Genomic DNA, 27,930 nt, shown 5'->3' with positions numbered 1-27,930 from the left:
CACACACACACACACACACACACACACACACACACACACACACACACACACACACACACACACACACACACACACACACACACACACACACACACACACACACACACACACATTCCACGATCCGCACTCCCTACCACCCCCTTCTCAGGTCTCATATTGCAGGATGAAGTGCTTCCTAGTGTGAGAGAGGAAGTGTGGATGTTGTAGCCGTCATAAACTCTATGTGACAGGTTTCAGATCGAAGATCAATTTCAAAATGATTACATACTCATACACTACCCACTACAATCTGACTGTATTCTGGCCATTCAATGTCACTCACAACAGTGTCAAAAGCAGAGGTAGGCCTATAAGTAACTTTTGAGGTTATACAATCCAAATGTGATTTTTTTTATGTCAGGATTTAAAAAACGGATAAATGTGCTTTTGTTATTCATGACAATCGAGAATTTAACTTTTGCTATGTTGTGTTCAGCACCTGTTGCTTGGTTACAGACAGATGCATTCTGGTCTCAGAAACAGCTACATCTGTGTCCTCAAAATTGGAATACAACACTGTGTGTGTGTGTCGTCACAATGCTGCATTCAAATGATCTATTGTGCATCTCTGAGAGCCCATTACATTACTCTGTCCTAGGCTTACAACACACCTGCACCCGCACCCACACACACACACACACACACACAGATTTGGGCCTCTGTGCCAACATGATAGAGAAGCCCTGAGCCATAAAGGGTCCAGATTTACCAAGCATTAGCACCAGTGGAAGGTTTGAGCCTGGAATTGTATATCTGCAGTAATGGTTAAATCACACTGCATTCCCCTTCAGATCATTAGTAACGCCTTTTTTTGTCTTTTGTCCGTGTGTGTGTGTCTACCGGCTTGTGTGTATGTGTGTGTGTGTCTACCGGCTTGTGTGTGTGTCTACTGGCTTGTGTGTGTGCTCCAGGTATCCTCTACAGGCCATAGCAATGTTAATATTCCACACACACTGGGCGCGGCCTGAGCCCATTAATCATGTTTGTGAATGTCTAATCTCAACGTTATTTGTGCCGGTTAGATTTTCACAGCTGTCTGGAAGATTTACAATGGCATGCAGACGAGAGGTGTGTGTGCTTGTGTGTGTGTTGAGACATAATAGCCTGTAATGGAATGGGGTATGTTGGTGTGTGTTTGTACTTGATGTGTGTTAAGATGGTACAATATGTGAGGTGAGTGTAGGGCTGTTACGGGACCATATTACCGGCAGTCACGAGTCATGACCACAGTCAAATTCCACGTGACCGTGGAGTCATGGTAATTAGGCTTCTCCAAAATTGCGCTCTGATGCCACTGATGGTCATTAGTAGCCTACCAAACTTGTTAACGGCCAATGGCTTCGATAATAGCCTGGTACTCAGCACTCTAATCAATCTGACATTAACGCGAATGCAATCCAAAAATCTAATCAAACACTACTTGAGAGCCCATAAACCCATGTTGCACAAGATTTCTATAGGCTATGCAGTTGCGTGAGAAAACAGAGTTTTGATGGCCTCTATTAAAAAGAGGAGGGTCCCATCAGCTTTCTATAGGCTAACTCTACTATACATATTTCTAAACGTTCCTAATATTAAGCACATTGCTTCGCTTTACAACCGGAGTAGCCTACCTGGCTGGCCTGAAAATGAACCGCGTGAAAAGTGTCCTCCATTCGCTATTTAAGTGTATACGGGTTACATGCATTTTTTCCCCCTGCCCCTGTTCCGACAGGAGCATGATAATGTCCCATTTTATATCCAAACTGATTTCACACATATTATTTAGTATATGTAAAGACAAGATTAAATTGAGAAAAGTCTGATGGGTAAGAATATTATCAAGCGCTTGTCAAACTGTGAATGAGAGACTGACGAAGTGTGTGCAGCCTGCACAAGAAACAGCAGAGCTCATGCCTTTCATGCCACTTTTTTCAAATCATCATTAGAGTTGAATCATGCAGCTTTAGAATGTATAAAAAAAAAAATATATAACCTAATGTTTGTATCACAACTAAAGTTACATAAATAACTCTAAATGAAGCATATAGGAGGGCCTGTTTCTTTGTTATCCGCTCACCACAGAATAGCTGCATGTGCAGCGCCCTCGAAAATCGTTTGGGAAAAAATCCTTTCTATTTTATTCAGTTATGTTCAATTGTATTCTTCTTACTATTTTATTCTTCTTACTATTGTATTCTTCTTACTATTTATTGTGATGGTGCAGGCTATATTAAATGGATTTATTAGACTTTAAAATGTAGATGTTCCAAAGGTCTGCATCAGTGACTTGTAGGCTATGTGTGGAAGCTAAGAGATACTAAACGTGTTTATGTTAATTAAAGGTCAGTTACCGTGAAACCAGCAGTTATTTGCATGACAATCCCCAGCTGACAAAATGTCATGACCGCCACAGCCCTAGGTGAGTGCATGTGTTTGTGCGTGTGTGTGTGTGTGCGTGTGAATGAGTGTGTGTTCTAAGGGCTTGACCACGTTTCAGGAGAAGTGTTTCTGTCCGTTTCCATAGTGACAGCAAGTGGCCTATCGAGAGGTGTTCATCCTGGTGATGCTATCTGAGTACATCAGAGAGAGAGAGAGGTGGAGGGAATGGAAGGCCCCTGGGGTATTGTCAACACTAACATATCCAATGGATCGAGACACACACACACAATGGACCCCGCCCCGCCCCGCCCCCCCCCCCCCCCCCCACACACACACACACACACACACACACACACACACACACACACACACACACACACACACACACTGTGGTGGAGGTACACACACATATAGGAAGGCTACAATAGACTCTCTATGCATCAGTGGGCTATTGTCACTATCCTTCTGTAGACTAAATTATGGAGAGGAATGGAATTTACCTAGCTATTCTTCATCAGATTGGGAGTCAGCTACACAGCATTATGAGTAGAGGGAAGATACAATACATATAAAAGACTAACAACGGGTGAAAGACAATAAAACCAAGACAGACAATGAAAGCTAGAAAATGTGACATCGCGGACTATGCAAAAACTTCACTGAAGGATGTACAAACTTCACTGAAGGATGTACAAACTTCACTGAAGGATGTACAAAGCTGTTCATATACTTAAACATTACAGTAGAACTACAACAGGTCACACACCAACTACAACACAGTGCTAACCATGACTGTCCTCTATCACTACGCCTAAACATTAAGGATCGGTTTTCAGGACACAGATGAAGTCTAGTTGTGGAATAAGCTTAATCTGTGACTGGGAAACCGTCTCTAAGGGTTTCTATTGTACAGTAGATATCCCAGGGGTTGTAGAGTTATACAGCTGTGTTTACCTTCTGATCCCTGAAAAACACCGTTCTCTACAGTACAGAGAGGAAGACAAGACCACAATAATGCATACAATCTGTTTTATTACAGCCCTGGTCTAAAGACTACATAAAATACCACCTCAACTGAACCTATACACCAAACACCTGACTGGGTTAGCCTAGCCACAATACTAATCCACAGGGTGCAGGCTAGCTAGCTACAGTATGCTAACAATCACACAGTAGGCTATGAGAAGAGAGTTAGAATGCAGGCCTGCTGGTTTCACCCCCTCTCAGTTCCTCATACAGGTGTTCCTCTGTTGTCACAGGATAAAGGGATGGAAAAGTGACAAGAGAAGAATATGGGTATAACACAAGGGAGAAGAGATGTGACTGAGTTAATGGAGGTTCAACAACAAAGTATGTCAGGGACACCATCCTACAAAACCAGGCTCTTACAGATAAAGCTTGTTGAAGTAGGGCGTTGATGTTGAAAGTGTATAGTACTCTTACTACCTTCTCATTGTAAAAGGTAGAAGGCAACCGTGGGGGGGGGGGGAGATTCTCCTTTCATGGCATACCGTCACATCTAAACTGGCCATGTGCTCTGGCTTCTGTCAAAGTTTTTCTCCCCAAGAATATGGCACGGTAGAGAAGCTTAATCTCTTGCTCTTTTCTCCTTCCTCTCCTTACCTCCTCTCGTCCCCCAGTGTAAATGAGGCCTGTAACTATTAGCAACTCATCCATTCATGAATGCAGATGAGATGGAATGTATTATGTATCAAAGTGGAGATCATCCATCCACAGAGACGGCCTCTCCCAGTCCCAACCCCCCTCTATGCACTGTGAGGCGGACTGGTCACTGCAGGCTAGCAACAACAAGACCAGCTGGGAACTAGCAAAACTGAAGAGTGGAAAAAATATTTTTGCCTTCTAATTGGCATTCGATACAGCTTATACCCATGAACTACAGTGGACAGGGAAGTGGAAAGTACAGTTAGTCATGTTGGTCAGTATTATACAACACTGCCAGATGACTCGGTTGGCTTGAGTGTGGTGCTGGCAAATCCACCGCTGTAGGTTCAATTCTAGCATGAGCCACAGGACTGTAATCATAAGTGAGAGCATATGCCACGTATATCGTCATGTTTCTCATTCACACCTGCAGTATTCACCATAGTGTCCACTGGCATGAAAGTTTCACATAGCCTTGCCACGGTAGGACTGGTGTTGCATTGACATGGACACCATAGTACCGCCATGGAACACTATGTTTTAGACACAATATACACTATTATTTCTGACGTTTGTGGTTATGTGAATAACTTTGAACAATGCATGGTAAAAGAGGAAAAATGCATAACATTGTGTGTGGGTGTGTGTGTGTGTGTTCTTTCCTCTGAAATGGAAAGTTCTGTGGGTGATAACATCTGTGTCAACGTTATACATATCAGTTCTCATATCAGACTGGGTCACTGAGTTCCTCTATTCATAGTCATGACTCACGACGCAGTTGTTTGGCACAACATCTGCTTAGGTATCATAAACAACAACACTTTTCATCACACACACACACACACACACACACACACACACACACACACACACACACACACACACACACACACACACACACACACACACACACACACACACACACACACACACACAGTCTAAGGGTGGGAGTGTATCAGACCATATAGCAAAGGGGTAAGTGTGGTATCTGTGCCTGTCGGGGAGAGGTGTATGTGTCTAAGAGCCTGTAGGAGAGTAAAAGCAGTGACAAACATTTCATCCTGTAGGCATGCGTAGAAGAGGGAAGATAAACTACGTCGCACACAGGAAGAAGAATCACTCTGAAGAGGAAGTACGAAGTGAGTTACGCTCTTGCCCAAACTTTATTGAACCCCTAACCCCTATGCACTTGTTGAGATCTGTCAGGCTTTGAGATGTGTAAGTGTAAAAGGACATTGCACTGCTTGCTTAGCATGTACCGCTTCCTCCTGAATCATCTCACACCAAGGCTCAAACCCAGGACCTCTGCCTCGCAAACACACGTGACTGCCCTCCTGAAACATTATACCCAGTCGCTAGCTATTCGGCAGCGCAGACACTTCAGGCTGAGGAGTGAGTTTCACAGATCTTCATCTGCTACATAAGCAATATGGTGACACATTCAGTGGGGCTGTTACCATATTACCTCCACCTATCTCAAATCCTATCAAATGTGCATAAGGGGTAGGCGTAAATTTGGGATTGGGCAATAGAGGACCATGCACTTACATAGGCAGCAACTCATGTAGAATACACACACTCCCTCCTCAACCAACAACCAAGCACTAGAGTTGTCTGGGGAAGGAGAGGGGTGGGTTTGAATATAGAGGTGATTGGGAGAGAGAGAGACGGGCTGACAGTCATGTTGAAGAATGTTGTAGCGTTTTACCTTCTAGGTCATTAGAGTCGTAGTCTGGAGTGAGGCATGGATGGAGAACAGAAGACACACACATGACACCGTAACCACAGCACCATTAGGATTATGAGTCAGAATATATAGACATCCTGTAAGGCTGAATCATAGCTTGAGATATGCACACGTAACACATAACTCAAAATCATTACGGTATTTATGCGTAGACATCACACGTTAGTTAGGATTCAACCCATGACAATGCTGGTGAAGTCGCACTAAAACAGAGAAACATTGTTCATGTCAGACTGACTTTGACACTTCAGATGCATTAGATGAGAAATGTACCACTTTCCAGTGTTGAAGTGACATTACAGAGGCATGAATGGAACGAAAACAGTGGAGTGTCCTTTATCTATATACTGTACTGCATAATGTATGCATAACCCATCCTTTTAATGTTGTACTGCCTCTACTGTTAAACACACCTTCTGCCTCTACTGTTAAACACACCTTCTGTCACATCCATTTACACCTGTGACAAGAGTGACACACTCTTGTGATGGCTGATCTTGCCTGAGACTACAGACTAGACCCAGACTTACTCAGCACATAGTTATCATATTCTATAGACGGAATAAAAGTTTGTGATCCCAAGGCAAGTTTCTGGTTTCCTAGTGGTTTCCTGGTTTCCTAGAATGAGATATGTAATTTACATCTTTCTAGATTCCTTCTCAAATCTGAGACCTGTCGAGTTTCATAATATACCTGGCAAAAGAGGTCAAACCACTTTAAGAACAGTCAAAGTGTACTAACCTTTGACCCTCTCTCCACGGTTCAGCTGGATCTCTCCCTCGCCCTGTGGCGTGTACGGTTTGACCACAATGAAGGTGCGTCCCGGCACGGCACTGTAGAGTTTCCGTTTGGGGCCACTGGCGCCGGTAATGGCAGGGGGGGTGTGGGTGGGGGGGCTGGGGTCCCGCTGTACCGTGCCCGGGCTGTAAACAAACACATAGGTTACCGTGGTGATGCCAGGCAGCTGGTAGCTGAAGCCTGTGGTCACCGACATGGTCGGGTCGCCAAGGGGACAGTAACCCAGCAACAACCTGACAGTTGTCACAGTGACAGGTTGTAAGATAAGTGCCACTGTCTGTCCAAGCGGCCAACAGTCAACGGTCCCAAAGCAAACCCTGAGGGAAAGTCATGGGACGAGAGATCACTCTTCCTACCCTCCTCCTCTAAATCCTTCTGTCTCTTCCTCTTCCTCTGTTACAGCAAACACAAAATCCCCCTGTCCCCCTCCCTCCACCCCTCTTTTCCTCTCCTCCTCGTCCTCTCCAAGACAGGAGCAGTAGTGTTAACGGTTAGAGGTAACGGAATCTTCCCCGTTGCTGTCTCTCAGATCCGTCTGGCAGTCCCCCTGAGTCACACATATCCTGAGCTCCCGCTCCCACCGAACAGCTCTCCAGAGAGGGGGAAAGAGCTCCCCAGCTTCCAGTGCTCCAGGCTGGGCTCCAGATCCCACCTAGTCCCCTGGCTCTGGAGGTCCAGGTCCTGCTGTGGAGGAGAGGGAGAGAGGCTGGCTCTACACCCCGACCAAGACTCCTTCTCCTGGGAGTCCCTCTCCGCTCCCCTCCACCCCTCACACACACACGCCCACTCACACACACTCACACACACACTGGCGACGATGCTGCTGCTAGCCCTGCTGCTGTTACCGCTACTGCGCTTGGAGGCTCCCCTCCCCTCTGACGACTCACACACACTCACGCACACACAGCTCTCTCCGAGCATTCTATCCAACACACATACTCTCCCAGACACACACACACAAGCAGGCTGCCCCCTCCGCTGCTGCTAACGCTACATCTCTGCTAGCACAACATACGCCAGCGACACCATGTCGCAAACACACTGAACCGACATATACACACACACAAACACACACACACACACACACACACACCCCGGGGCACCATTGATCTCCTCCTGCCTGTCTGCCTGCGTGTGTGCATGTGCCACTGCTACTCGGGACAGGTTGGTGTGTGGATGGGGGGGCAGGAATGAAGCACCGGCCCATTTGGCTTAATTGTCGCTGGCACTCCACCTCCTCTTCGCCTTGAATCATTTTCTCTTTTTCCCCCTTTCTGCCTCCATCTCTCTCTCTCTCTCTCTTTCTCCATTCCTTCCATTCCTCTGATGGAGGTGGCTGGTGAATTCTAATAGAGCCGAATCACAGCTTCTACTGGTCTTCATTCATCACTACTGCTGCAGCTTTGTGTGTGTGTGTGTGGATCACACTGCTGCCTGTTTGTCTGTGTCCTCAACACTCACCCTCCCATCCTTCTAACAGCTGCTTTTCTTCTTACTTCCTCCATCCCTCTCCCCTTCTCTCTGTTCTCTCTTTGTTCCTGCAAAATCATGGATACTATACAGTGATTCAAATATCAATGTGTTTTTACATTGCCTCTGTGTGTTAATGTATGTGTGTCTGTGTTTACGTGTGTGTGTACATTATGGGTATCACGTCAAGTGTGTCTGTGAGTACACCTCTCATTCTCTATCTACCCCTTCCCTCTCTCCTCTCTCCCTGTCTCTCTCTCCCTCCCTCTCTGTCTCTGTGCCGTATCAATCACTCGTAACCCTTATTTCATTCATTCATTCTCCTCTCTCCATCTTTCCCCCTCCCTTCCTGATTCTGTTTATCGCTTTCTCAACAGGAAAGGAGGAAAGAGGCTGGGATGGCTGCCTGCCGCATGTTAATGTTTGAGCCCAGGACACTCCACCCTCCGCAAGCTGAACACAACACAGAGAGGGAGGGAGTGAGGGATGGAAGGGTGGAGCGAGGGAGCGAGAGAGGAGAGCAGAGAGATGGATGGAGGAAGGAGGAGAGAGGGGGGGGGATAAAAGGGGAGGAAGAGCGAGGGGAAAGAGAGATGAAAGGAGCAGCTAGAGTGGGCAGGAGAGACAGGGATACAGGCAGAATGAGATGAAGAGAGAGATATGAGGCTAAAAGAGGACAGAATAGGGTAAACAAGGAAATAGAGATTCTGCTTTAAGTTGGTTTACAATACATAATTAAGCCTAAAGCTAAACTAATTCAGCTTCAATTAATGCAGCGTTAGTGGATGCAAATCCTGAATCACATAATTCTGTACATACATTCACATTAATTTACTACTGCCATCAGTTTTATAACAGGTAATAAAACTACATGTCTCAATGTTGCTACAAGCTGGTCTGGAACATCCATACATGCAACACACACACACACACACACACACACACACAGACAGACAGACAGACAGACAGACAGACAGACAGACAGACAGACAGACAGACAGACAGACAGACAGACAGACAGACAGACAGACAGACAGACAGACAGACAGACAGACAGACAGACAGACAGACAGACAGACAGACAGACAGACAGACAGACAGACAGACAGACAGACAGACAGACAGACAGACAGACAGACAGACAGACAGACAGACAGACAGACAGACAGACAGACAGACAGACAGACAGACAGACAGACAGACAGACAGACAGACAGACAGACAGACAGACAGACAGACAGACAGACAGACAGACAGACAGACAGACAGACAGACAGACAGACAGACAGACAGACAGACAGACAGACAGACAGACAGACAGACAGACAGACAGACAGACAGACAGACAGACAGACAGACAGACAGACAGACAGACAGACAGACAGACAGACAGACAGACAGACAGACAGACAGACAGACAGACAGACAGACAGACAGACAGACAGACAGACAGACAGACAGACAGACAGACAGACAGACAGACAGACAGACAGACAGACAGACAGACAGACAGACAGACAGACAGACAGAGCTGTAATGGTATGTTAGATGGTCTGACCTCTGTGGTGGCAGATGCCCTGATTGCTCCTTGCAGGTGGGCTGGAGGAGGATGGTGCTGGTGTGTGTATGTGTCTCTGTACACTCCAGATTGATCTCTCTTCCTCCCCTTTAATGAACTGTGTTTATAATGCCACAATGGCCCCCTCTCAGTGTGTGCGCGTGTGTGTGTTTTCTAGGACACTGCTTCTGTAACCGTGGTAACTGTCTATACCAGAAAAGAGAAAATACACTACATGCTCGTCGAACATCTCATTCCAAAATCATGGGCATTAATATGGAGTTGGACCCCCCTTTGCTGCTATAACAGCCTCCACTCTTCTGGGAAGGCTTTCCATTCTTGATGTTGGAACATTGCTGCGGGAACTTGCTTCCATTCAGCAACAAGAGCGTTAGTGAGGTCGGGCACTGATGTTGGGCAATTAGGCCTAGCTCGCAGTCGGCATTCCAATTCATCCCAAAGGTGTTCGATGGGGTTGAGATCAGGGCTCTGTGCAGGCCAGTCAAGTTGTTCCACACAGATCTCGACAAACCATTTCGCTTTTTGCACGGGGTCATTTTTATGCTGAAACTGGAAATGGCCTTCCCCAAATTGTTGGCACAATGTTGGAAGCACAGAATCGTCTAGAATGCCATTGTATGCTGTAGCATTAAGATTTCCCTTCACCGTAACTAAGGGGCCTAGCCCGAAACATGTTAACCAGCCCCTCCACCAAACTTTACAGTTGGCACCAATGTTCCCGCTAAGCTGTGTGCATTAGTGGCGTGCACTTCCCCGGGACTGCCATGCAGAAGAAATATCAGCACATGCAGAGAAGCACGAGATTGAACATCACTCAACTTTCTAGTTTTCCATGTTAGCTATTGCTGTCAACGTTTTCCTTTACTGTGGTAATTGTAATCGAATCAACGCAACATTAGCCACTTTCAATGCAACATACTGAATCAAAACTAACTAACGGTGCCATTGATAGAATGGCGCCGGAGGTGATGGCTGCTGTTTCTGCTCCCGTCTCTTATGACCGAAAAACAGCGATTACTCACCTCGTACTGGACGAAGATTCCCCAAATCCCCATCATTCACATGAAGAAGAGAGGGAGATATAGGGGATGTAGGTTGGGGGTTCCTTGTAAGAATCTGACGGCGAGTGGGTAACCTGCCTCTTCCATTCGTCCTATTAGCCAACGTGCAATCATTGGATAATAAACTGGATGAGCTCCAATCAAGAATATCCTACCAACTGGACATTAAAATCTGTAATATCTTATGTTTCACAGAGTCGTGTCTTAACGACGACATGGATAACATACAGCTGGCGGGGTTTACGCTGCATCGGCAAGATAGACCAGCTGCCTCCGGTAAGACAAGGGGTGGCAGTCTGTGTTTATTTGTAAAATCTAATATTAAGGAAGTTTCAAGGTTTTGCTCGCCTGAGGTAGAGTATCTCTTGATAAGCTGCAGACCACACTATTTACCAAGAGAGTTTTCATCTATATTTTTCCAAAGCTGTCTATTTACCACCACAAACCGATGCTGGCACTAAGACAGCACTCAACAAGCTGTATAAGGCCATTAGCAAGCAAGAAAATGCTCAACCAGAGGCGGTGCTCATGGTGCTCAGGGAATTTAATTTCTACCAGCATGTTACTGTACATGTGCAACCAGAGGAAACAAAACTCTAGACCACCTTTACGCCAGACACAAAGACATGTACAAAGCTCTCCCTCACCCTCCATTTGGCAAACCTGGCCATGACTCTATCCTCCTGATTCCTGCTAACAAACAAAAACTAAAAGAGGAAGTACCAGTGACTTGCTCAATACAGAAGTGGTCAGATGACACAGATGCTAAGAAACAGGACTGTTTTGCTAGCACAGACTGGAAAATGTTCCGGGATTCTTCCGATAGCATTGAGGATTACACCACATCAGCTACTGGCTTCATCAATAAGTGCATTGATAATGTCGTCCCTACAGTGACCGTAAGTACATACCCCAACCAGAAGCCATGGATTACAGGCATAATTCGCACTGAGCTAAAGGGTAGAACTGCCACTTTCAGGGAGCGGGACTCTAACCCAGACACTTATAAGAAATCCCGGACGACTGTGTGATCACGCTCTTCATAACCAATGTGAGTAAGTCCTTTAAACAGGTCAACATTCACAAGGCTGCAGGGCTAGACGGATTACCAAGGCAGCAGGGACTCTTCCTGGGGTCCAGCAAAATTAGGTAGTTTATAAATGTTTTTCATTCACACCAGACCACGCAAACCCCGGTGTAAGCTAAGGTTGCAAATGTTTGAATTTCTAAGACCAAAACATGCCGGGTGACGCTGGTGTGTGAAGTAGTTTAAACTACAACTCTACCAAAGGACAATACTATACCACGTGGAGCATTGGCTACATGGCTGGAAATGGTTAAACTCTGAGGCTATTGATCCCTACAGAATAAGAGTAAATCTTAGACATATAATTACTGCAGCTAGAAATTACGTAAACCTAGGATGAGAATACAGACAAACGCCAAAACATCTATTCTATGAGAACATTTCCGAATGGTACTCTAAAGTATCCAATCTAACAACCACAAAATACTTTGATCCTTGGGGAAACTGTATAAAATAGGCTGTATAAAATTACATTTAAAAAATTATGACTTAGAATTAAAAAGTAAAGACATGAAAAATGCCCTATTAGGCTGTACAGTCATTAGGCTATACAGTGCCTTTGAATTCACTTTTAGAAACACGGGTTTGGCCAGTCTTTGGTTTGAGGACCATGTGTTGAGCTATACTTGCCTAGTTTGTTAATTTAGCCTAGCAGATGCTCTTCTATTCCCATGCCCTAATCACAGACAACACAAATCTATTTTGTAACAAAAGTATCATGGAATACATTGAATAAATTAGAAAATGATAGTTTCCGAATGAAAACAAGTTACAAGTGCATTTAGGCCTACCTGATGATATGGGGCTCCTATGTTAAAAAACAAATGGCTTTTTCTCGAATTCATTGATGATCAAATACTTCAGTTGTAACTGCTTCTGTTGAGCTAAATTTTTACAGTTGATAGACAACTTTAGCACTGTACCAAACTTAGACTATCCTCTTTTTTAACAATAGCCTGTATAGATATCCAAACCGCTCTGGTGCTGCAGCATGAGCTCATTCATTGTCATGCTCATTTGTGGTATTCAAATATTCTGCTTGGCCTCCCAAGTGGCGCAGCATTCTAAGGCACTGCATCGCAGTTGTGACCGGGACTCCCGGCTGTGACCGGCACAATTGGCCCAGTGTCTTCCGAGGTAGGGGAGCGTTTGGCCGGGGGTGCTTTACTCGGCTCAATGCACTCTAGCAACTCCTTGTGGTGGACCATGCGCCTGCAGGCTGACTTCAGTCGTCAGTTGAACGGTGTTTCCTCCGGCACATTGGTGCAGCGAGCGAGTGTTAAGAAGCATGGCTTGGCGGGTCATGTTTCGGAGGATTCATGACTCGACCTTCACCTCTCCCGAGCCCGTTGGGGAGTTGCAGCGATGAGAAAAGACCATAATCACAAAATTACACATCTCCAAGCTGTGTAAGAGCTATTTGACCAAGGAAGAGAGGGATGGAGTGCTGCATCAGATGACCTGGCCTCCGCAATCGCCCGACCTCAACCCAATTGAGATGGTTTGGGATAAGTTCGACCGCAGAGTGAAGGAAAAGCAGCCAACAAGTGCTCAGCATATGTGGGAACTCCTTCAAGACGGTTGGAAAAGCATTCCAAGTGAAGCTGGTTGAGAGAATGCCAAGAGTGTGCAAAGCTGTCATCAAGGCAAAGGAAGGCTACTTTGAAGAATCTAAAATCTAAAATATATTTTAATATGTTTAACACTTTTTTGGTTACTACATGATTCCATATGTGTTATTTCATAGTTTTGATGTCTTTACTATTATTCTACAATGCAGAATATAGTGAGAAAAAAAAAAGAAACTTGAATGAGTAGGTGTCCAATCTTTCGACTGGTACTGTATATGATTATGCTTGTCTCCAATCATGTAAAATAATGTAGTATCGCATGAAATTCATTTATAAAAGGCAATTTTTTCTCAGACTGCAAATAAGATCATAGATTCATGCAGTGCTTATAATATAATGGAAATCTTTTCACCCCTTCTGCGTTGGAATGCGAATCCACATTCTTCTGACTACCTGCTGGCTAATGTTATTGTCTATCCTAGGAGTGAGGGTAAATGGTGCATTAGGCATGTTCTCTGCTATCCACAATGTTTACATTTTCTTTTGGGTATGGGGGGGGGGGGGGGGGGGGATCACTTGTTTAGTGTTTTCAAGCGGTCAGGGAGGGTCAGGTAAACATTTATTTCATTGGTGTGTCTGTCTGTCTGTGTGTGTGTGTGTGTGGCCAGACAGTGTTCCAAACAAAGCGAGGGGATTAGCAGCCAAACGGACCAATGAACTGTCACCTTTTGATGATGTGGATTATGCTGTGTAAGGATCGATGTTGGTTCCGCCATGTACTCCTTTGATGTGGATTCTCCACGCTGGATTCACACCGGGCGAAAAGGGTCCATATCAGGGAATATGTTTACATGACACTTTTACATATTCTAGAACAGTGGTTCCCAAATGTTTTATAGTCCTGTATCCCTTCAAACAGTCAACCTCCAGCTGCGTACCCCTTGTAGCACCAGGGTCAGCACACTCTCAAATGCCATTTTTTGCCTGCCACACACACACTATACAATACATTTATTAAACATAAGAATGAGTGTGAGTTTGTCACAACCCGGCTCGTGGGAATTGACAAAGAGCTCTTATAGGACCAGGGCACAAATAATAATATAATAATAATGAATAATTTTGCTCTTTATTTAACCATCTTACATATAAAACCTTATTTGTTAATCAAAAATTGTAAATAACTCACCGCAGGTTAATGAGAAGAGTATGCTTGAAAGGATGCACCAATGTTGGGTTGTATTGGGGAGAGTCTCAGTCATTTTCCACACACAGTCTGTGCCTGTATTAAGTTTTCATGGTAGTGAGGGCCGAGAATCCACTCTCACATAGGTACATGGTTGCAAAGGGCATCAGTGTTTTAACAGCGCGATTTGCCAATGCAGGCTACTCTGAGCGCAGCCCAATCCAGAAATATATCAGTGACTTCTGATTAAATAACATTTTCACAGAACCGCTTGTTGCAATTACGATGAGGGTCTCTTGTTCAGATATCGGTAAGTGGACTGGAGGCAGGGAATGAAAGGGATAACGAATCCAGTTGTTTGTGTCATCCATTTCGGGAAAGTACCTGCGTAATTGCACACCCAGCTCACTCAGGTCCTTCGCTATATCACATTTGACATTGTCCGTAAGCTTGAGTTAATTTGCGCACAAAAAAATCATACAATGACGAAAAGACCTGTGTGTTGTCCTTGTTAATGCAGACAGAGAAGAGCTCCAACTTCTTAATCATAGCCTCAATTTTGTTCAGCAAATTGAATATAGTTGCGGAGAGTCCCTGTAATCCTAGATTCAGATCATTCAGGTGAGAAAAAACATCACCCAGATAGGCCAGTCGTGTGAGAAACTCGTCATCATGCAAGCGGTCAGACGAGAATATTATGGTCAGTAAAGAAAACTTTACTGTAATTAAAACTCTCAACCACTCCGCAAATTTCTTGTTAGCAAACTATATTTTTGGCAAGTCGGTTAGGACATCTACTTTGTGCATGACACAAGTAATTTCTCCAACAATTGTTTACAGACAGATTATTTCACTTATAATTCACTTTCACTTATAATTCACTGTTTACATACACTAAGTTGACTGTGCCTTTAAAAAGCTTGGAAAATTCCAGAAAATTATGTCATGGCTTTAGAAGCCTCTGATAGGCTAATTGACATCATTTGAGTCATTTGGAGGTGTACCTGTGGATGTATTTCAAGAACTACCTTCAAACACAGTGCCTACTTGCTTGACATCATGGGAAAATCAAAAGAAATCAGCCAATACATCCGAAAAAAATTTGTAGACCTCCACAAGTCTGGTTCATCCTTGGGAGTAATTTCCAAATGCCTGAAGGTACCACGTTCATCTGTACAAACAATAGTACGCAAGTATAAACACCATGGGACCACGCAGCTGTCATACCGCTCAGGAAGGAGACTCATTCTGTCTCCTAGATATAAACGTACTTTGGTGCGAAAAGTTCAAATCAATCCCAGAACAACAGCAAAGGACCATGTGAAGATGCTGGAGGAAACAGGTACAAAAGTATCTATATCCACAGTAAAATGAGTCCTATATCGACATAACCTGAAAGTCCGCTCAGCAAGGAAGAAGCCACTGCTCCAAAACTGCCATAAAAAAGCCAGACTACGGCAACTGCACATGGGGACAAAGATTGTACCTTTTGGAGAAATGTCCTCTGGTCTGATGAAACAAAAATAGAACTGTTTGGCCATAATGACCATTGTTATGTTTGAAGGAAAAAGTGGGAGTCTTGCAAGCCGAAGAACACCATCCCAACCGTGAAGCACGGGGGTGGCAGCATCATGTTGTGGGGGTGCTTTGCTGCAGGAGGGACTGGTGCACTTCACAAAATACATGGCATCATGGGGATGGAAAAGTATGTGGATATATTGTAGCAACATCTCAAGACATCAGTCAGGAAGTTAAAGCTTGGTCGCAAATGGGTCTTCCAAATGGACAATGACCCCAAGCATACTTCCAAAGTTGTGGCAAAATGGCTTAAGGACAGCAAAGTCAAGGTATTGGAGTGGCCATCACAAAGCCCTGACCTGAATCCTATAGAACATTTGTGGAAAGAACTGAAAAAGCGTGTGCGAGCAAGGAGGCCTACAACCCTGAATCAGTTACACCAGCTCTGTCAGATGGAATGGGACAAAATTCACCCAACTTATTCTGGGAAGCTTGTGGAAGGCTACCCGAAACATTTGAGCCAAGTTAAACAATTTAAAGGCAATTCTACCAAATACTAATTGAGTGTATGTAAACTTCTGACCCACTGGGAATGTGATGAAAGAAATAAAAGCTGAAATAAATCATTCTCTCTAATATCATTCTGACATTTCACATTCTTAAAATAAAGTGGTGATCCTAACTGACCCAAGACAGGGACTTGTTACTGGAATTAAATGTCAGGAATTATGAAAAACTGAGTTTAAATGTATTTGGCTAAGGTGCATGTAAACTTCCGACTTCAACTGTATGTGACATCCTATTTTCTCTCTTCATGTTGACAAATACTGACTGTATACATCACATTTCTGTGTTTTCTCAGCACATTCAAGATATAAAGCTATATTGATTCCAGATATGCTTCTCTTGGCTGATGTCCATATCTGGATCTTGATATGCTTTTTGATATGCTGAAAATAGGATGATGGATTTCTGAGTTTTAAGAACATGGTCAATAATTTGGCAAATACAAAATCCATATTTTATTTTATGCACAGATCATTTTTGGATTCCCTCTGGATATCATACATGGCATGGCTGGATATTGATTCATTACATATCCTGAGATAGGACTATGTGGACATGTTATTTTCTCTATTGGATGACAAAGACTGACAGTTGGCATAAATAGTATATTATCTCAGCACGTACAATGCATATGCTCCATATCAGGACCATATCAGGATCTTGACATGTTTTTTGATATGCTAAATAATCGCAATTCATGATTCTTATTTGAGTTTTGAGGACATCTTTCATAATTTGACAAATATTAAGTTCATATCATTCTTTCAGACACTAGCTATAATTTTTTGAATTCCCTCTGGATATAGGTGTGCCAAACCACAAGCTAAAAGCACAGTAACTGGTAGCCTAGCAACAAGAATAATGTATTTTCTGCTGTTGAATTCCAAATGTCTTTTTTTAATTTGGGCGCCACAAATGAATGTGTCAACAGTGTGTGGTCGAATTGACAAAAGGAGAAACAAAGAAGTGAGACGCTCTTGAGAAAATGCTTCAAAGAAGTTAAAGATGCAATATGCAGAAATTGCTCTGCTATTTCCTGGTTGCTAAAATTCTAATAGTTTGCGAAATTTTTGTTTGTGACAAAACAAGCAAGCAATAGTGTGGAGAATCATTGTACCATCTAAACCGCTGTGAAATATATTTTCAATAACACAAAATATTGTATATTGTAAACCGATCTACCGCTTCTTAGACTTGCTTTCAATGAGAATGACCGATGCATAACTCACATTTCTATGTGAATTTGTCCAGGTTGCCCAAAAAGTTAAATATTGCAGCTTTAACGGTCATTTGAGATGTTTTATTTATTGTAGTAAATAGAATCACATGGTACGGTTATGTGAAATTACAATATTTTCTTACAATATCAACACAATTTTGATTCATGATTTATGCATTGACAGTTTGGAGTGGATCACAAACGAACACTATCACCATGTTGGGGTGGACTGTGAGGGACCACTGCTGACGACCCAATCTGCATCCATTGTCCATAACAAACAGAGCAGGCAGGGGTATTGTCACGACTTCTGCCGAAGTCGAAGCCTCTCCTTGTTCGGGCGGTGCTCGGCGGTCGGCGTCACCGGTCTTCTAGCCATCATTGATCCATGTTTCATTTTCCATTGGTTTTGTCTTGTCTTCCTACACACCTGGTTTCAATCCCTTTCATTACCTGTTGTGCATTTAACCCTCTGTTTCCCCTCATGTCTTTGTGAGAGATTGTTTGTATTTCAGTGTTGTATATATTTTTGTATTGGTGCGCGACGGGTCCTCGTACCCATTTTTGTTATTTTGTTAAATTTTTTGTGTTTGGAGTATGCTTCGTTCATTGTTATTAAATAACTCCATTACACTCAGTTTGATTCTCCTGCGCCTGACTTCCCTGCCACCTATACACTCGACTCTGACAGGTATTGAGAGTGTGCAACTTTTATTTTCTGTTAAATAAATAAAATATCATTTTGGCAAATATTCACCTACATTTGCATCTTCACAGAAAACATGTTATTGGAGCTCTGGATTTGTTATGCGGCATTTTTAAAAACAGAAATAGCAGAGATGTGCTTTGGAAATAGCAACTTAAATATGACGTTTGCCTTTCCGTGCCTTGTAGCCTACTTCTGAATGTGGTGCAAATGTATGCTCAGATATGTCACCTTCATGTGTAGAAGCACAGTCATTTTTGGCACCTGAACAGGTAAAATTATTTGGGCGTTGGACATTTGTGACTCATTTCAGGAAACTAGGCATATGTCACGTGTCACTACCTCACAAAAGAGCCATTTGAACTAAAACTTTTAAATGTTTGATCAAAATGAGTTTTTTTTTGCAGAAATGCTTTCTGGAACATGTGAACTTTCATGTGCCATCATAATAATATTGTATGCCATCTGTAAATACAAATACAATTGTTAAATTATGAGCCTAGTTGGTTTAGCCACAGAAAAAGGGCCAGCAACCTTCCCGTTAGCCATAATTGGCTGAGATAATGAGTGGGCTGCACATGCCGAGAGATGAGTTTGGATTGGCCTGCCATATTGCACGCTTCTGTCTATTTGAGCTGGTCATTATGTCTAGGTAATCCTGTCTAACACGGCTTTAAAATATATATATATATATATATTGCGTTGTAGATCTTCACTTTCTGGAGGACCGAGTTTTGAAATCAGTGGAATTAGAGTATGATAGCTAAGTGTAACCGATGTGAAATTGCTAGCTAGTTAGCGGGGTGCGCGCTAATAGCGTTTCAATCAGTGATGTCACTCGCTCTGAGACCTTGAAGTAGTTGTTCCCCTTGCTCTGCAAGGGCCGCGGCTTTTGTGGAGCGATGGGTAACGATGCTTCAAGGGTGGCTGTTGTCTATGTGTGCAGAGGTTGGTTCGAGCCCAGATAGGGGCGAGGAGAGGGACGGAAGCTAAACTGTTACATAAGGAGATGGAGAAAACACCAGTCTCTGGATTACATCTTCAATCTAAGGGAAACCATGGCATCTGTGACAGGGAGAAGCGTCCATTCCATGTACTGTATATGGGTAAGATAGCCTAGCTAGCTACATTTTCAGATATTACGCATTTCTAATTTTGACAAAGTCATTTTCATTTCAAGTTAAAGTGTACTGTTAGCTAGCTTGCTAATGTTAGCTGGCTGGCTTGCTGGTATGATCTTATTATTTGTATCTCAGAGCCATTTACTTTGCTAGTTGAAACATAAAGTTAGCTAGCTAAAATTGAACCTGGTTGGTTAGCTACCTGCAGATTCATGCAGAATAGTAACGTCATGAGTTGGGACTATGGTTTAATTAGCTAGCTAGCTACATGTCTTATTAAAATACTCCACTATGCAAGTTTCCATTTCAATAGAATGTCACTGCAACAACTGTTGATAGATGTAGCTGGTAAATTCACTCTGGCTATCTACTCCGAACCAGCTCTGCTAGTGTAACAGTTTAACTTTACGTCCGTTCCCTCGCCCCGACCCGGGCGTGAACCAGGGACCCTCTGCACACATCAACAACAGTCACCCATGAAGCATCGTTACCCATCGCTCCACAAAAGCCGCGGCCCTTGCAGAGCAAGGGGAACCACTACTTCAAGGCCTCAAAGCGAGTGATGTAACCGATTGAAACGCTATTAGCGCGCACCACTGCTAACTAGCTAGCCATTTCACATCCGTTACACTAGGGCGAGTAAAATGGTCAGTTCTCTCATTTGTGTCTTCACTGACATTTTCAACATGTCCCTGATTGAGTCTGTAATACCAACATGCTACAAGCAGACCACCATAGTCCCTGTGCCCAAGAACACAAAGGCAAGCTGCCTAAATGACTACAGACCCGTAACACTCACGTCTGTAGCCATGAAGTGCTTTGAAAGGCTGTTAATGGCTCACATCAACACCATTATCCCAGAAACCCTAGAACAACTCCAATTTGCATACCGCCCAAACAGATCCACAGATGATGCAATCTCTATTGCACTCCACACTGCCCTTTCCCACCTGGACAAAAGGAACACCTATGTGAGAATGCTATTCATTGACTACAGCTCAGTGTTCAACACCATAGTACCCTCTAAGCTCATCACTAAGCTAAGGAACCTGGGACTAAACACCTCCCTCTGCAACTGGATCCTGGACTTGGGTCCTGGGTCGCCCCCAGGTGGTTACCCAAATGGTTACCTGGACTATTTACATTGTGTGCCCCTCCCAACCTCTCTTTTACGCTGCTGCTACTCTCTGTTTATCTTATATGCATAGTCACTTTAACCATACATCCATGTACCTACTACCTCAATTGGCCCGACCCACCAATGCTCCCGCACATTGGCTAACTGGGCTATCTGCATTGTGTCCCACCTCCCACCAACCCCTCCTTTTACGCTACTGCTACTCTCTGTTCATCATATATGCATAGTCACTTTAATCATACCTACATGTACATACTACCTCAATAAGCCTGACTAACCGGTGTCTGTATATAGCCTTGCTACTCTTATTTTCAAATGTATTTTTACTGTTTATTTTTACTGTTTACTGTTCTTTACTTACCTACACACACACACACACACACACACACACACACACACACACACACACACACACACACACACACCTTTTTTCACACTATTGGTTAGAGCCTGTAAGTAAGCATTTCACTGTAAGGTCTACACCTGTTGTATTCGGCGCACTTGACAAATAAACTTTGATTTGATTTGAAGTAGCTAGCAAGTTAGCCAACATTAGCCAGTTAGCTTGGGTGCTTGACTGCTGTTGTTAACACAGAACGCTCAGATGGTTGGGGCTAAAGCTTAAGAGGGTGTGAACGATGCTGAATGGGTGTAGACAAAGAAGAGCTCTCCAGTAGCTACCAAAACATTCAAAGGCAATTTTCTCAAAAGTGATCAGACTTACAGTACAAGGATGATACAGTAGCAGGGAGATTTCTGAGTTCCGGATTGGATGCATGTAGAAACTGTCCAATCATGTAGAATATCCTAGCTCCGTATATGACATTAAAGACATGCGTATCTGGAGTTTGTCTACTCCTTATACCTAATAAAATGTCAGATATCCAGAAATATATAGATAAAGATATCCCCTGATATTGAGCCTTTTCGCCCAGTAGCAGGAGATTCTCCCTCTTTCTTTCCCTCTCTCAGCCCTTTGGAAAACCATGGATAATCTACACTCCAACAAACCCTACAGTTAGAGAATGAAGGAAGAGATCAAGACAGAGAGGAGTGGGGGGGAGAAAGAGGGAGAAGAAATGAAAGAGAGGATGTGTGAAATAGAGAGAAAGGTGAGAAAGAGAATGACAGGAAATGGATATAGGGGGACAGATGGAGACAGCAGAGAAAAGAAGGAACAAGGCCTATTGCATTACCAACCTCTATAACCAATAGTGTTATATTAGTTTCTATGGTATAGATAACTCACTCACACACAACCATTCCATGTGTCCAAATTCCAACCTTTTCTCAACCATTCCCAGTTTCCTCCTAGAAACAGTGTTGGACTCCTGACCGCACTGCCCACTCTGGTTTGAGAGGAAGTGATGGCATGTTCCACGGGAAGTGGTTATATTGGCCATAGGGGCGGGCCACTGACCGGCCAAACTAATTTCACACTCCCCTTGTACCCAGAATGCCCTGGAGCTACCACAGGGCAGACAGATGGTCACAGAGAGAGAGAGAGAGAGAGAGAGAGAGAGAGAGAGAGAGAAGTAGTGGCCAACGAAAAAGAGAGAGAGAGTGAGAGAGACCAGTAGTGGCCAACAATAGGAAGGGAGAGAAGTAGAGAGGTAAGGAAAGGAGGGAGGCATGTGTTTCTAATGTTTTCCTTGCACCATGTCATTTGAGGACAGTCACTCTCTCCCTCAAGAGTCCTCAGGCCTTTACTGTTGTGTCAATAACATTAGCAATTTACAGACCTGTCACTTCTTACACAGATTAACATACTAATTACAGCAGAAAAATAAACAGTAGAAGAACACAGACGGGCATCTAGGACAGAACACAGTAGGGAAACTACCCCTCCCTCCCTCCCTCTATCGATGCCTTTCATTATCCCTCGTTGGTAATACTTTACTTGACACCCAGCGTCATAACACGTTATGACACAGTCATAACCATGCCATAATATGTCATAACAGCTGACATAACTTGTCAAAACCTGTTATAATATGGTCATAACACTGTCATGACACACATAGTATATTTAGACATGTTGTGACATATATTGTGTTATTTTATGGCTGGTTATGACACCTACATAAGAGTGTAAAAACTCACAAAACCTACCACAGGAGTTATTTTATGGCATATTAAATTAACATTGTAATTAGGGAAACATTGATGTCAGACATGCACCTACCTCAATGCTAGGTTGCTGATGACTGGGAATAAAGCAGGAGCAGATTTCAGCAGCAGGGCAACACACCCTCTTTTTGACTGATATAAGGGCATGTACGTGATAGGCCTATCTGGCTTATATGTTTATGATGGTAGTAATTCTTCTTGACAGTGTCAAAGTGTATTTTCTTAGTTCAAGTAAAGTGACACAGGATGGTCATAATGCTTCATGACAGTGTCATGAAGTGTCTTTTCTTCAAGTTAGTTAAAATGTTCTGAAAAAACATAACTGTAAAGAATTAATTACAACAACAAAGGATTTAAGAAACACACTTTCGAAAGAAAGGGAACTTCTTGGCAGTTTCCTTTCTTTATATAGGTGTCATAACCAGCCATAAAATAATTAGATATATGTCACAACAGGTGTAAATACATGGGTCATGACAGTGATATGACATGGTTATGATCTTGTCATAATGTGTTATGAAACTGGGTGTCAAGTAAAGTGTAACCCCCTCTTTCTGTGCAGTCTCAATACTACTGATACAGGACGGAGTCTCAGTAAGCATCTCATATGAACTGAAAATGAAGGTATCACTATACCTCTTTGTGGAGACCTAGGTACGCTCACATATATGGAAGCTACACTACCAATACCACCCTATTTTAAACACACTGATGCTGCTTGACTACCATGGCCTTCTTAAGACAGAGTGAAGGAGGGAAGAAGAGACAGAGAGCGAGAAAGAGAGAGAGAGGTCTGAGAAGCAGCCTGTGTGATGGAGTGAAGTGACAGTATAGAGTATTACAGAGGGAGAGAGGGCTCGAGTCTTGTCTGTAATGCAATTGCCCTGTCAGACATGAAACTGCTGCTGCTTCTGGAGAATATCGGTAAGTACAGTATTCAAACACCTTGACTTTTTCCTAATTTTGTGACGTTACAGCCTTATTCTAAAATTGATTAAATATGACATTTTCTTCATCAATCTACACACAATACACCATAATGACAAAGCAAAAACAGATTATAATTTTTTGGTTGCAGAAACAGAAATAGCTTATTTACATAAGTATTCAGACCCTTTGCTATGAGACTCGAAATTGAGCTCAGATGCATCCTGTTTCCATTGATCATCCTTGAGATGTTTCTACAACATGATTGGAGTCCACCTGTGGTAAATTCAATTGATTGGACATGATTTGGAAAGGCACACACCTGTCTATATAAGGTCCCACAATTGACAGTGCATGTCAGGGCAAAAACCAAGTCATGATGTCGAAGGAATTGTCCATAGAGCTCCGAGACAGGATTGTGTCGAGACACAAATCTGGGGAAGTGTACCAAAACATTTCTGCAGCACTGAAGGTCCCCAAGAAAACAGTGGCCTACATAATTCTTAAATGGAAGAAGTTGGGAACCACCAAGACTCTTCCTAGAGCTGGCCGCCCTGCCAAACTGAGCAATCGGGGGAGAAGGGCCTTGGTCAGGGATACAACCAAGAACCCGATGGTTACTGACAGAGCTCCAGAGTTATTTTGTGGAGATGGGAGAACCTTCCAGAAGGACAACCATCTCTGCACCACTCCATCAATCAAGCCTTTATGGTAGTTTGGCCAGATGGAAGCCACTTCTCAGTAAAAGGCACATGGCAGCCCACTTGGAGTTTGCCAAAAGTCACCTAAAGACTCTCAGACCATGAGAAACAAGATTATCTGGTCTGATGACATCAAGATTGAACTATTTGACCTGAATACCAAGCGTCACGTCTGGAGGAAACCTGGCTCCATCCCTACGGTGAAGAATGGGGTTGGCAGCATCATGCTGTGGGGATGTTTTCAGCGGCAGGGACTGGGACACTAATCAGGATTGAGGGAAAGATGAATGGAGCAAAATACAGAGAGATCCTTGATGAAAACCTGCTCCAGTGTGCTCAGGACCTCAGACTGGGGTGAAAGTTCACCTTCCAACAGGACAATAACCCTAAGCACACAGCCAAGACAATGCAGGACTGGCTTTGGGACAAGTCTCTGAATGTCCTTGAGTAGTCCAGCCAGAGCCCGGTTAAACATCTCTGAAGAGACCTGAAAATAGCTATGCAGCGACGCTCCCCATCCAACCTGACCAGTTTTTGCTTTGTCATTACGGGGTATTGTGTGTAGATTGACAGGGGGAAAAACAATTAATTTCATTTTAGAATGAGGTTGTAATGTAACAAAATGTGGGAAAAGTCAAGGGGTCTGAATACTTTCCGAATGCACTGTACATGCACTACATGAGTATGTGGACACATGCTTGTCAAAACATCTCATTCCAAAGTCATGGACATTAATATGAAGTTGGACCCCCTTTGCTGCTCCTCTCTTCTGGGAAGGCATTCCATTACTAGATGTTGGAACATTGCAGAGGGGATTTGCTTCCATTCAGCCACAAGAGCATTAGTGAGGGTGGGCATGCATTGTGCACAGGGGCCTTGTCATGCTGAAACAGGAAATGGCCTTCCCCAAACTGCTGCCACAAAGTTGGAAGCACAGAATCATCTAGAATGTCATTGTACGCTGTAGCTTTAAGATTTTCCTTCATTGGAACTAAGGGGCCTAGCCCGAACAATGAAAAACAGCCCCAGACCATTATTCCTCCTCCACCAAACTTTACATTTGGCACTATGCATTGGGGCAGGTAGCGTTCTACTGACATCCGCAAAACCCAAATTCGTCCATCGTACTGCCAGATGGTGAAGCGTGATTCATCACTCCAGAAAACACATTTCCACTGGCGGCGAGCTGTACACAACTCCTGCCGATGCTTGGCATTGTGCGTAGTGATCTTAGGGTTGTGTGCAGTTGCTGGTTCATGAAAATCAATTTAATGAAGCTCCCGACTAACAGTTTTTGCGCTGACCTTGCTTCTAGAGGCAGTTTGGAACCCGGAAGTGAGCTTCAGCACTCGGCGGTCCTGTTTTGTTAGCTTGTGTGGCCTACCACATTGCGGCGGAGCCGTTTTTGCTCCTAGAAGTTTCCCCTTCACAATAACAGCATTTACAGTTGACCGGGGCAGCTCTAGCAGGACAGGAATTTGATTAACTGACTTTTTGGAAAGGTGGCATCCTAAGATGGTGCCACGTTGAAAGTCACTGAGTTCTTCAGTAAGGCCTTTCTACTACCTATTATGTTTGTCTATGGAGATTGCATGGCTGTGTGCTCGATTTTATACACATGTCCACATACTTTTGTATATATAGTGTTGTATTCTAAAGTGTTGTATTCTACACTATAGCCAATCGCCAAAAATATTAAAATAAAGGAGGGGCATTTATTATTCCAGACTGCAGGTCGTGGTTGGAACACATATTTCCCTACTTTAATCAACCAGACCATTTTAAATTTGTGATTAAACTGTTGTGATTTAGCAAATAATATATATAGCTTGTCTACAGTTTTGTTTGTGTTTTATAGGCAGTCATTTATAGGCAGTCATGCGTGAGTTGAGGGAACGGTTGGATCGAAATTGAGTGAGAGAAAAAAGAATGCTGGGAGAAGAACAGTGATCACTCGGCTAGTTGAATTTTTTGTTGTGAGTCGCTAACAAATGGAAGTAACACGAATCAACGTGAATTAACGGTTGTCTTCGTGAGAACATTTCAGATGCCGCCTGCTGTATGACTGAGATAGAACTTTATTGCTCCCTAGTGGTCAAACCATGCAATAGGATTTGACGTGGAATTTTATGAAAGTTTCTCATCGTTTTAACGGAAAACTGTAACGGAAATATACTTTAAACGTTAAGAAAAATTGTCAATTTGTCAATACCCTAGTACTGACACATGATCACAATAAAACACTGAGAAACCTCAGCAATCTGCTCAATTTATCTCACAAGTCCCCCCAATGCACTCCACAAGCATGGACTGGATATCTGAGTGTAGCTCATGTACGTCTCCAGTCCAGCTCCTTATGCAAACCACCCTTCTAGACATCTATTTCAATTAATAGTGGCCAGCCCGCCGACACACATATATGTATATATTACAGTGTGAACCATTTTTTATTTTACCAGGCAAGCCAGTTAAGAACAAATTCTTATTTTCAATGACAGCCTAGAAACTGCCTTGTTCAGAGGCAGAAGGACAGATTTTTACCTTGTCAGTTCAGGGATTTGATCTTGCAACCTTTCAGTTACTAGTCCAACACTAACCACTAGGCTACCTGCCATCCCATGAGTAAGACACTTGAGAGACAATGACAAGGAGGAGAGAGGAGGAGCTGGCCTATTAGATCAGACAACAGCACAGTTCAATGTCCCCCAAGGTATTCGATATATGATTGATTGATTGTCCATCTCACCTGAGGCGTCCTCGAGGGACGTGTCCCAGAGCATGTCCATGTGCCCTCCTGACGCTCTGATCGCCCTCATGCAGATGACTGTGTAGCGAGGGAGAGCGGGAGTGGGAGGAGCGAGAGCTGCCTGTGCTCTGGAGACTGCTGTCTGGCACCTCTCCATGATGAGTCTGGAATACAGCACACACACTGTCACACACACACGTAGGCACACACACACACAGACTCTCTTTCTCGCAATTCAATTCAAGGGGCTTTATTGGCATGGAAACATATGTTTACATTTACATTTACATTTAAGTCATTTAGCAGACGCTCTTATCCAGAGCGACTTACAAATTGGAAAGTTCATACATATTCATCCTGGTCCCCCCCTGGCAAAGCAAGTGAAATGGATAAACAAAAATTAAAATAAACAAGTTCGAAAAGAATAAAGACATTTCAAATGTCATATTATGTCTTTCTAGAGTGTTGTAATGATGTGCAAATAGTTAAAGTAAAAAAAAAGTGAAAAAAATTAACATAAACATGGGTTGCATTTACAATGGTGTTTGTTCTTCACTGGTTGACCTTTCCTGACAACAGGTCACACATCGTCA

At 43.4% G+C, this 27,930-nt stretch overlaps 1 protein-coding gene across 1 annotated transcript in view; it reads right to left on the bottom strand.

The window, feature by feature from the left end:
* Window positions 1-27,930, bottom strand: part of LOC139539323 (SH3 and multiple ankyrin repeat domains protein 3-like) — a 120,629-nt gene that overhangs the window by 73,782 nt on the left and 18,917 nt on the right. Inside the window, exons 8-9 of the mRNA XM_071342149.1 lie at window positions 27,338-27,501; window positions 6,554-6,735 (exon numbers count right to left, since the gene is read on the bottom strand). Of these exons, the coding sequence (XP_071198250.1) occupies window positions 6,554-6,735; window positions 27,338-27,501 (346 nt within the window). The remainder of the gene's footprint in view (window positions 1-6,553; window positions 6,736-27,337; window positions 27,502-27,930) is intronic.

Source organism: Salvelinus alpinus, chromosome 15 (genome assembly GCF_045679555.1).
Source record: "Salvelinus alpinus chromosome 15, SLU_Salpinus.1, whole genome shotgun sequence".
Classification (NCBI taxonomy): Eukaryota; Metazoa; Chordata; class Actinopteri; order Salmoniformes; family Salmonidae; genus Salvelinus; species Salvelinus alpinus.
Note: the sequence above shows the minus strand (reverse complement) of the source record. Positions and strands in the feature narration are given on the sequence as shown.